The sequence below is a fragment of the Gigantopelta aegis genome, chromosome 1 (genome assembly GCF_016097555.1).
Source record: "Gigantopelta aegis isolate Gae_Host chromosome 1, Gae_host_genome, whole genome shotgun sequence".
Taxonomy (NCBI): domain Eukaryota; kingdom Metazoa; phylum Mollusca; class Gastropoda; order Neomphalida; family Peltospiridae; genus Gigantopelta; species Gigantopelta aegis.
Window position 1 is genome coordinate 42371843 of NC_054699.1, and position 12726 is coordinate 42384568.

General features: G+C 42.9%; 1 protein-coding gene across 1 annotated transcript in view; it reads left to right on the top strand.

Annotated features, from left to right (window-relative positions):
- Positions 1–4219, top strand: part of LOC121368164 — a 5190-nt gene extending 971 nt beyond the window's left edge. Inside the window, exon 2 of the mRNA XM_041492781.1 lies at positions 3768–4219. Within this exon, the coding sequence (XP_041348715.1) occupies positions 3768–4029 (262 nt within the window). The 3' untranslated portion in view covers positions 4030–4219. The remainder of the gene's footprint in view (positions 1–3767) is intronic.
- The last annotated feature ends 8507 nt before the right edge of the window (positions 4220–12726 follow it).

The window sequence follows — 12726 nt, forward strand, 5'->3', positions numbered from 1 at the left end:
TCATCATCTACATCATCACCGCCACTACCATATTATTGGTATTAATTATTATTATTATTATTATTATTATTATTATTATTATTTAAACAAAACAAAACAAGTAGACTACACTATTAAAATTTCGTTCCAGTCCATACAAACATGCATACAGGCGGGATTTAGCTCAGTCGGTTGAACGCTCACCTGAGGTGATTGCGTCGCAGGATCCAATCACCTCGGTGGATCCATTCAGCTGATTGGGGGTTTTTCTCATTCCAAAAAGTGCATCATAACTGGTCAAAGGCCGTTGAGTATACAAACATACGCACAAAAGAGAGACGTATAACAATGGCACACAAGTGTCTCTTGTAAATAGTTCAGCGATTTACAAGGGACAATAAAAACGTTTGTATAATTTGATATTAAAAAAAACGATGATAGATAGACCAGACGTTTTTACATCACTGCTTGTATTCTGTCTGTGGGATGGTACATATTTTAGATCACTTGCTATTAACAGAAAAATGTAGCGGGTTTCCTTTCCAAGACTTTATGTCTGAATTACCAAATATTTGACATCCAATAGCCGATGATTAATAAATCAATGTGCTCTAGTGGTGTCGTTAAACAAAACACAATTTAAACATTTTCTACATTACCTTCCAATGTAATGATCCTTGCCCTCGATTTTTTTGTCCCATTTATTCATGAGGCTACTGGTGCCAGACAAATTGATCTCTTCTGTCCGGTCCATCAACAGCTTCTGTTGCAACTTTAAAAAATTCATCATGTTAAAACCAAGTATCACAAAGAAATGCTTTCAAAAGCTGGCATAGATGATAATCATTTGGGGCCAGGAGTGGGTCGTATGATAGATGATTAAACTGTTCGAAACCACACTTAAAGGGACATTCCTGAGTTTACTGTAATTTTTCAGATGTTATCGACTAACAGAGACTTTTTAACGATTATAATTACACATCAATTATAAAACAAATTGCATAAATTATTAGTGGCTGTATATTAAACGTGTTTCTGATTGTTCTAGTGTTTGTACTAGGTAAAATTTAATTTTATTTTCTAAAAAAAAAAATTTTGTACGTACGAAATTATTTGAAGACAAAATCCAGTTTGGGCTTTTTATAAATATTAAGACGGCCTGAAACACATTGAATATACAGACATTGATATTCTAAACAAGAAAATATATTTAATAAGCAAGTTTAATCGTAGAAATATTTTATTAGTTAGAAACATCTTACAATGCAGCAAACTCAGGAATGTTCCTTTAAAGGCGAAGTCCCTAGTTTCAGCCCGTGAAAATGGACACTGAGTTTAGTTAATCTACAAACCTGCAACACACATTTGGATAAGGTCATAACAGCTAAAGTCTTTGATGTTTAAACAGGGAAATACGGTCTAAAATAACTAGAGCTTGTTTCGATAACCATTACTTCTCAGACGAACGTGCGTTTTTAGAATTATGAAAAAGTAAAGTTTGTTTGTTTTATTTAACGACGCCACTAGAGCACATTGATTTTTTTTATCTTATCATCGGCTATCAATCTAATTAAAATTATCTCCACTATTACATGTGCATCTAACAGCAGCCAGTTGTAGCTCATGTCCACCAATCAAAACCTTACTTGCAGAATCATGCCAGTGATTTAAAAATAATTTGAAGACATTCCGAATTATCCTGAGGGTATACATGTTTCGTGTGAATTACGAATGCCTTAAAACATGTTTTATTTTATAAAATAAATAATTTGTAATCTGAAGACTGATTTACTTCTTCTTTTTTTTTTAATAAATAAATAAATACTGTTTAATGTAAAATTGAAGACTGATAACCCATCTCGTGTGTATTGGTATGGTTCGCTGTACTGCGGCCACTAAAATAGACTCGCCCGATATTTTTAGAATTTGTATGCTCCCAAATAACGTTATAAAAGGCGAAGTGTGATTGGTCAATATTTAAATTATTATTTACAGACGAAATGTTAGCTGGACATTGGAGACTACGCAGTGTTGTTAGCAATCTGATTAAAATTAGTTCTACTGGTCTAAATAAGGCATTCGTAATTCACATGAAACATATCGTATACCCTCAGGATAATTCGGAATATTGATTGGTAGACACGAGCTCCAACTGGCTGCTGTTAGATCCACATGTAATAGTGGAGCTAATTTTAATTAGATTGATCGGCTATTGGACGTCAAACATATGATCATTCTGACATTATTTTTTAAAGGAAACCCGCTGTCGCCACATAGGCTACTCTTTTACGACAGGCAGCAAGGGATCACTGGTCGGTGCAAGTGGTTTACACCTACCCAATGAGCCTTGCGGTGCACTCACTCAGGATTTGGAGTCGGTATCTGGATTAAAAATCCCATGCCTAGACTGGGATCCGAACCCAGTACCTACCAGCCTGTAGACAGGCTGATTTGTGCCCGAATATACATGACAACATTTATACACATTGGCGTTAGTGTCAAACATATAGATATGCATAGGCGTACGAGCTCCTGTTTTTTTTTTTTTTTTTTTTTTTTTTTTTTTTTTTTTTTTTGGGGGGGGGGGGGGGGGGGCAGGCTGGCTTTCGCCCGAATTAAAAACGTAAATGCCTGAATCTGGATAACAACATTTATTCATACTAGCATCACTACCAAACATCTATATATGGTTGCAAACGAATCACTGCGCATTGTTACGTGGACTACAACTAATATTGTGGGTAGAATGATGGGAAAAACAGGGTGAAAAACTTTCAGTCCCGCTCAGTTTGCTCGAATACCTCTATAATTTTTACCCCATTTTGATCATTTGCTTCAGCACTAGTGGTGGTGGTGTGTGTGTGGGGTGGGGGGGGGGGGGGGGGGGGGGGGGTTCAAATTAGCATAATAGGTAACATTGTAGTAGTTTTTGAACTTCTAAGGTATTTCAGAAAATCTTGCCTTGACATCAGAGGGTCTTCCAGACCTTGGATCATGTTCAAAGAGTTCATGTCTCCTCTTGAATTTAGCAGACCATTTCACAATTGTTGAATAAATGGGAGATCCATGACCATATACAAGAACCATATATTGTATGCTTCAGTAGCGTTTTTTGCCTTCCTTGGCGACAACCTTAATGACTGCTTTATGTTCCAGACCAGTCATAAATATTCATGGTTTTAGTAGGGTAGGTTACCCTATAAATGTCGGTTATATGGCGTCAGACATATGGTTAAGGACCACACAGATTTTGAGAAAAACCCGCTGTCGCCACTACATGGGCTACTCTTCCGATTAGCAGCAAGGGATCTTTTATTTGCGCTTCCCACGGGCAGGATAGCACAAACCATGACCTTTGTTGAACCAGTTATGGATCACTGGTCGGTGCAAGTGGTTTACACCTACCCATTGAGCCTTGCGGAGCACTCACTCAGGGTTTGGAGTCGGTATTTGGATTAAAAATCCCATGCCTCGACTGGGATCCGAACCCAGTACCTACCAGCCTGTAGACCGGTGGCCTACCATGACGCCACCGAGGCCGGAAACAAATTCAAACACATTTTGGTGTTACAAGCTCTGGTTACTAGCTTTACCAATGTTTTGACCGTTCCTCGTAAGAGTAAAAACAACAACTAAATGTTAGGTTGAACAGTTTAGCTGCATCTGTGTATTGTGCCGTCGTTGTAGTTGTGTGGTTTGTGTCCCTGCGATGTTTCAGAAAAAAACTAAAACATATTATGATGGTGTAAAACGCTCTAATAAATTAATAGTATCTTTATTTATGTTAGATTGAGCAACATGGCTGTATCTGCGTATTATGCCGTCGTCGTAGCTGTCTGTCTGCTGTCCGTGGGAAGTTGTGCAGTGTTTAAGCGGGACGACTGCAGGGCTGGCTGTCGCGGCATCTACAACTCGTGTCTCGCGGAGAAGGGCTGCACCAACCATCAGGTCGGCAGTGCAGACCAGTACTTCTGCGTTCAAGGGTGCTGGCAAGGGGAGAACGTTTGCAGAAAAAGCTGCGCTATTCCAAAGTATTCAACAAGTGGCTGATCTCCTGACGCACTGGACTTGCGGGCATGTTGTTGTAGTTGTTGTTTGTTTCTTCGTTTGTGTTTTAGTCCATGTTGGTGAATCGCAAGACGACAACGTAACAGCGTTATGTTTAAGCTAAGGCATGTTTTTAAAAATAGAATTGCAGTCGGATGATTCAATGCGTTAATAAATTAATGCGAAACACTTCTATAATATTTTATTGTTATTGTTGTTGTTGTTGGGTTTTGTGTTGTTTTTTTGCTGGGGGGGGGGGGGGTTGTTGTTTTTTGTTGTTGTTGTTGTTGTTGTTGTTTTTAGAGGGGGGTCTATATTGTTATGGTGTTTTTCCTGGGGGTTTTTATTATTATTTCACTGGGTTTTTTGTTTAATTCATTTAATGTTATTTTATTTTATTTTACTTTGTTTTGTCTTGTCTTGTCTTTATTACTATTATTCTTATACCACAAACGTACAGGGCCGCAAATGCGTATCCTATTTTAAGGCTTCGTTTTGTTTCGTTTCGTTGAGTTTCATTTCATTTCATTTTATTTGTATCACTACTATTTTTATAATGTACAGTAATAATAGTGTTCGTCAACGGCAGGATTGAAAATGCAAAAAACGTAAAGTGTAGCCTATAAAAAAACAAACATACATTAACAAAAATAACAGCCAGTTCTTTGTCAAATTCAAAATGTAACGTCAATCTTAACCCATCGGCCATCCATTTTTTTTTTTCGGGGGGTGGGGGTGGGGGTGGCGGTGGTTGCGGGGGGGGGTGTTGTTGAGGGGGAGCTGGGGGGGAGCGGGCAATTTAATTCATGGTATAATTTTTACACTTCACAAGAAAATTTATATTTTGGCTGTTATGCCATTATTTTAGCATTATTTTTAGACACTAGGCCTATCTGGGTAGTGGCTAGACTGATACACTTTAATTGGAAACCGGCCTCGGTGGCGTCGTGGTTAGGCCATCGGTCTACAGGCTGGTAGGTACTGGGTTCGGATTCCAGTCGAGGCATAGGATTTTTAATCCAGATACCGACTCCAAACCCCGAGTGAGTGCTCGCAAGGCTCAGTGGGTAGGTGTAAACCACTTGCACCCACTAGTGATCCATAACTGGTTCAACAAATTCCATGGTTTGTGCTATCCTGCCTGTGGGAAGCGCAAATAAAAGATCCCTTGCTGCCTGTCGTAAAAGAGTAGCCTATGTGGCGACAGCGGGTTTCCTCTAAAAAACAGTGTCAGAATGACCATATGTTTGACGTCCAATAGCCGATGATAAGATAAAAAAATCAATGTGCTCTAGTGGCGTCGTTAACTAAAACACACTTTACTTTACTTTAATTGGAATAAATCACCGTTATTGGAATGATCTACTTAGACCACTGTAGTTAAAAAAAAAAAAAAAAAAAAAAAAAGTTTAATAAATCGATTATCGATTACTGGTACTTTGAATAGCACGCTCGTTGTTATGACCGTTCCCGCACAGGAAGGATGGAAATGTTTTATTTAACGACGGAATCAACACATTTTATTTACGGTTATATGGTGTCAGACATATGGTTAAGGACCACACAGATATTGAGAGAGGAAATCCTCTGTCGCCGCTTCATGGGCTACTCTTTTTGATTAGAAGCAAGGATCTTTTATATGCACCATCCCACAGACAGGATAGCACATACCACGACTTTTGATATACCAGTCGTGGTGCACTGGCTGGAGCGAGAAATAGCCCAAATGGGCTGTACTGGTTGGAATGAGAACAAAAATCAGTTGAATGGATCGACCGAGGTGGTTCGATCTTGCGACACAAGCACCTTTTCGATTAGCAGCAAGGGATCTTTTATATGCACCATCCCACAGACAGAATAGTACACACCACGGCCTTTGTTACACCAGTTGTGGAGCAATGGCTGGAACGAGAAATAGCCTAATGGGGCCACCGACAGGGATCGATCCTAGACCGACCGCGCATCAAGAGAACGCTTCACCACTGGCTCCATCCCGCCCTTGTTCCCGCACAGATAAATAAGGCTTAATGCATTTAATGCAGTAACTGAAGAGGAGGACGTCGTTGACTGCAACAACAACAAGATCGGGAAATATCCCGGAACAACAGTGCCTTGCCTACCGGTGTGTACACAAGTGCACGAGCCTCCCCTGGGTTGTCATGCCACGGCCAGAAGCGGTCAGGCCCTCTTTAAGGGCCATATGGGCAACCTAGGGAGACACCACAGCATCATAGAGGTCTAATTAACGAGCTTCTCTCGATTCACTAATGTCAAAACCTATATTAGCTCTGGAACTTTCTTTTTGGCCGACCGTTCAAAATTGCGCCCAATTTCCTCAACCCAAATTGCGCACCTTTTCTCTTTGGCATAATACTTTGCTCCATTCCAAATTCAATAGCACCATCACACACACACACACACACACACACACACACACCCCCCCCCCCCCCCCCCGCCTGCTACCGACCACGGTCGGGCTGCTGGTGCTGCCTTGTACCTGCCAGTGCGGGCTGTCCCTCCTCTCCCCCTCCCCCACCTTTCCTGTCCTGGACAGAGGAGCCGGCCGAGGCCGGCTCTTGTGCCCAGAACAGGCGTGCGCTACAACAGCTTGCTCTGAATGTGCACGTAAAGCCCTATGACCTGACCTGACCTAATGCAGTAGAGCTTATTCAGTGCTTATATCAGTACGTTTGTCAGGGCGCTCTCTGACAATTGACGCCTTTTGCACAAAAATGAAAAGCCATTTAGTATGGTGATGACCATCCGTTATTGGTAGACAAAGCCTTTCCTTGCACATGTCAGATAGTTTGTTTTGTATAACGACACCACTAGAGCACATTGATTTATTAATCATCGGCTATTAAATGTCAAACATTTGGTCATTTTGACATATAGCCATAAAGAGGAAACCCGTTACATTTTACCATTAGTAGCAAGGGATCGTTTATACGCACTATCTCACAGACGATATAGCAAATACCACGGTTTTTGATATACCAGTCGTGGTGCACTGGCTGGAACGAGAAATAGCCCAATGAGACCACCTATGGGGATCGATCCTAAACCAACCGCGCATCAAGCGAGCGTCCCGTGCCTCATGTCAAATAGGTCACGGGGTAATGCAACTTTATCTTGTCTGGATACAACTGTTCTCGAGACAGATTTTTTTATGGTCCCTACCTCATGGTCGCATGGTCCTTTTCCATGCCTGCTCCCAAAGACGTGGCATTCCGACTTGATCCCACGATCTTCTGTGGCATATGAGCAGTCTATGAATGCAATTCTATTTCTATACTCCATCTGAAAACTGTACAAGTCAATTGAAGTCCACACACCCTCCTTCTTCAGCAGCAGCAAGGATGCGTTTACAAAATGGTGGACGGCATGGTGATCGTGGGTGAGGTCATTACTCATGAAGGTGTAGGTGGCAACCGCAGAGTGTATGGTGCACCGAGTGGTGTTCCAGTGGCAACCGCAGAGTGTATGGCGCACCGAGTGGTGTTGCAGTGGCAACCGCAGAGTGTATGGCGCACCGAGTGCTGTTCCAGTGGCAACCGCAGAGTGTATGGCGCACCGAGTGCTGTTGCAGTGGCAACCGCAGAGTGTATGGCGCACCGAGTGCTGTTCCAGTGGCAACCGCAGAGTGTATGGCGCACCGAGTGCTGTTCCAGTGGCAACCGCAGAGTGTATGGCGCACCGAGTGCTGTTCCAGTGGCAACCGCAGAGTGTATGGTGCACCGAGTGGTGTTCCAGTGGCAACCCTGTGGCACATCATGCGGCCTGCAAGTGTAGTTCTCGTTAAAATTTTCACAAAAGATGACGGTGTTGGCTGGACACTTCTACTTGTCACAGACTTGTATTGAATAAACTGCCACTTGGCATTAAAGAGATGTACAGAGAACGAAGCCAGGTCTTCTGCTAATGTCTCCGCTAGACCCCTAAATGCTGACTCATGCTTTGCTTTCATAAGACGAGTCCTATCTTGACCTATCTGGGATTGCTCCTACTAAAACCAAACAGCTGGAGTAGGCCTGTGTGTTGTGAGAACACTATCCTCCAAGTGACGGGATAGCGCCTGTGTCCTACCTTGGTCACTGACCTCAAACAGCTGGAGTAGACCTGTGTGTTGCAAGAACACTAGCCAGGTGACGGGATAGCGCCTGTGTCCTGTCTTGGTCACTGAACTCAAACAGCTGGAGAAGACCTGTGTGTTGTGAGAACACTGCGTCCTGCCTTGGTCACTGAACTCAAACAGCTGGAGTAGACCTGTGTGCTGTGAGAACGCTAGCCAGGTGACGGGATAGCGTCTGTGTCCTGCCTTGGCCACTGACCTCAAACAGCTGGAGTAGACCTGTGTGTTGTGAGAACACTAGCCAGGTGACGGGATAGCGCCTGTGTCCTGCCTTGGCCACCGACCTCAAACAGCTGGAGTAGACCTGTGTGTTGTGAGAACAGCAGCCAGGTGACGGGATAGCGCCTGTGTCCTGCCTTGGCCACTGATCTCAAACAGCTGGGGAAGACCTGTGTGTTGTGAGAACAGCAGCCAGGTGACGAGATAGCACCTGTGTCCTGCCTTGGCCACTGACCTCAAACAGCTGGAGTAGACCTGTGTGTTGTGAGAACAGCAGCCAAATGACGGGATAGCGCCTGTGTCCTGCCTTGGCCACTGACCTCAAACAGCTGGGGTAGACCTGTGTGTTGTGAGAACAGCAGCCAGGTGACGGGATAGGGCCTGCGTCCTGCCTTGGCCACTGACCTCAAACAGCTGGAGTAGACCTGTGTGTTGTGAGAACAGCAGCCAGTTGACGGGATAGCGCCTGCGTCCTGCCTTGGCCACCGACTTCAAACAGCTGGATTAGACCTGTGTGCTGTGAGAACGCTAGCCAGGTGAAGGGATAGTGCCTGTGGCCTGTCTTGGCCATTGAACCCAAACAGCTGGAGTAGATCTGTGTGCTGTGAGAACGCTAGCCAGGTGACGAGATAGCGCCCGTGTCCCACAGCTTGTACACTGCCTATCCAGACAGTTCTTCCTGAAATCACATTCAGGCTGTCTGGGGCACAGGTGGGAGTCGCTATGCCTGGTATCTGTTCTGAATGCTATATGGTGGCATTCAACGACTTTTAACTTTTTAAGTCCACATCGGCACAATATTCACACAAGCATTCACGATACTTGTGCGAGGTCAATGGGAGCATTGCTTTAGCTCTGTGGCGTTTGAAGGCACCGAAGCTTACCTGTGGCCCGTAGTTTTCAGTGTATTGTTAAAATATTGTCAAGAGGGAAAGACTCCAAAACTTTCTCAACCGTACTACCCACCCCCACCCCCACCCCCACCCCCCACCCCCACCCCGAACAGATGCACTGCGAGCATTGGGTAGATCTTTGCTGATCTCCCCATCATTGAAAGTCTCGATTTCATTCACGGAGGGGCGGGATGTAGCCCAGTGGTAAAGCACTCGCTTGACGCGCGGTCGGTCTGGGATCGATCCACGTCGGTAGGCCCAATGGATTATTTCTCGCTCCAGCCAGTGCACCACAACTGCTATATCAAAAGGCCGTGGTGTGTGCTATTCTGACTGTGCGATGGTGCATATAAAAGATCCCTTGCTATGAACTAAAACATGTAGCGGATTTCCTTTCTACGACTATAATATACTTTGATATCCAATAGCCGATGGTAAATAAATTAATGTGCTCTAGTGGTGTCGTTAAACATTTTTTTCTAAATTTTTTCTCATTGACGGTGTCAGCACGGATAGCATCTTTTCTGGTCTTTCTGTGGTCCTCCCACCCAATTCTGTTTCAATCCCTCAAAACTTTCCTTGTTTCTGAACGTCACTGTTATTGTCAGTGTCCATTTAAGGCTAAGGTCCTTCACACTCCTCCGAGCTGATAATTTTCAGAGTTCTTCCTGGAACCTTGCTGCTATATATGGTGCTGTCAAATTCTAGTCTCTACTTAGAAGGTGGGCTGTAGAATCCAAGTCGCCTGTTCACTTCACATTTTGAGGAGGGGCTCAGGTCTTGTGAATGCTGACAGCGATGACTTCACTTCGCACAGAAAGACCAGCTGGGAGGGCGTTGAGGAAAACCGTTTTGAAGCGATGTTTTGCAACACGCTGTGCAGATGCTTTCTTTTGTCCAGATGACGTTTCTGCTGAAACATCAGGTGGACTCTTCTGCCTGGATTTCCCCTGCGTGTGCCGTAACCTCACCGTGGTGTGCAGGGGTGTAACATTCTCTTTGAGAATGGCCAATACATCACAAAATTGAAGTTTTGAGTAAAATTCAGTATCTGTAAAATTCTGTGATATTTGTGTTTTTGCACAGTTCTTCACACTGTTTTTGTTTAAGTCTTGAATTTTTATATTGATGTTGATCATCACTTTATTTATTTGCATTACCATAGTTTGACACCCAATAGCCGATGTATTGTTCGTGCTGGGGTGTCGTTAAACATTCATTCATTCATTCATTCTGCCTGGATTTGGAAGCTGAAGCAGACTTCTTTGCAGCATAGGCGCCGCTCCTGCGTCTGTTCTCTGCTGATTTTTATATTATTATTATTTTGTTATTATTATTAATTTTTTTGTCTGCTCATGTTCTGCCCCTGCAACTGCTTTTACTCTCGCCATCTTTTCCTATCTTGTTAAAGTTTTCGTGCATCTGGTTCACCTCCATCGCGTATTTTACACCTCTCTCTTTAGTGCCTGTGTCTCTCCCTATGCAGCTCTGTGTTCCTTTGTATGGCTTCATCAGATCTCCTTGCGTAATACTGTTTCTTCTCACTCTATCTATGCACTCTCAGTACCCCTGGGGTTCTTTCAGCCTCTCCTTATACTTCCTAGATATTCCTTTTCTACTTTTCGCCTCTTTTTTTTTGCACACTCAGCGGTATTCTGGTTTGCAGCACTTTTTTTGTTCTTTTGTTCTTTTGTTCTTTTTCTTTTTTTTCTTTTCTTTTTTTCGGGGGGGGGGGGGGGGCAAATGTTTTGATCTGTCAGACTCTTCCTCCATTGCCCTAAGGACAGTTGTCAAATATATCTGAAAAAGCAAAATACATACAAATGAAAATTAGGTCTTATCTACGAAATAGGTAAAAGATATTGGCAAAAACAGGAAAGGAAATGTTTTATTTAACAACGCACTCAACACTTTGCATTTACGGTTATATGGCGTCGGACATATGGTTACGGACCACACAGCTATTGAGAGAGGAAACCCGCTGCCGCCACTTCATGGGCTACTCTTTTCGATTAGCAGCAAGGGATATTTTATATGCACCATCACATAGACATGATACCAGTCGTGGTGCACTGACTGGAGCGAGAAATAGCCCAATTGGCCCACCGACGGGGATCGATCCGAGACCAACCGCGCATCGAGCGAACGCTTTACCACTGGGCTACGTCCCGCCCCTGGCCAAAACAGAGTTAGAAATGTTGTGCTAAGGAAATATTATGAAACAAAAATAATTAAAATGTAACACTGATGTTGCAAAAACAAAAATCAAATAGGAAAAATACCACTTGGGCAGCAGGATCAATATATCCTTCAAACGTACATACAAATGTTGCAAAGACAACCCTGGCACAGAAATCAAAATGTCTTTATTGTGCCTTAATTATATGCAAGGGGTGGGGCATAGCTTAGTGGTAAAGCGCTCGCCCGATGCGCGGTCCGTTGGGATCGAACCCCGTGGGCCCACTGGGCTATTTCTCTCTCCAGTCAGTGCACCACGACTGGTATATCAAAGTCCGTGGTATGTGCTATCCTGTCTGGGATGGTGCATATAAAAGATCCCTTGATATTAATTAAAACATGTAGCGGGTTTCCTCTAAGACTATGTCAAAATTACCAAATGGTTGACATCCAATAGCCGATGATTAATAAATCAAAGTGATCTAGTAGTGTCGTTAAACAAAACAAACTTGTTTACACCTCTTTCGTGTACTGCCTGTGTCTCTCCCTCTGTAGCTCTCTGTTTCTTTGTATTGCTTCATCAGATCTTCTTGCGTAATACTCCTTAAACCGTAATACTCCTTAAACTGTTTCTTCTCACTCTTATCTATGCACTCAGTATTTCTGGGGTTCTTTCAGTCTCTCCCTATACTTAGAAGATACTTATGTAACGTATGCTAGTCATCAACAGAATAGACACGCCTCAGGTTCAGTGTTCTTTTATTATGATATGGTGAAGAAAACCAGACATCCTTTCTTTAGTTTGCGCCAAAGAATCAGACCACAATGAATAGTTTAAAATTAATTGATGACATAAAAACCTGACACTTTGAAGGCTTATAGTAGAATGAGAGGTGGTGTGATTATGTTTGAAAGAAAAGATCGGATTGTTCCCAGCATGCAGTGCTACTGTCATAAAGCGTCACTGTATTCAGTCAAGATTAACCTATCACAAAATGCACGTGCGATTGATACATATATACTTTATTAACCGTAAACATACAGTTCATAGGCATTACAAACATTAAAATATAATACATATATCATTAAAAGGGGAAAGCAATTTACGCTGTATGGAAAGTGATGAAAATATTCAGTATAAAATGTAGCTCGAGTCACCCCCAGCCCTACCCCTTATTGATATTATCCCGCATATCAATATCAATGAGGGGTAGAGCTGGAGTGTATGTAATAAAGAGAATATATATATACTCTATTTACATAATTATTACCAAGTCT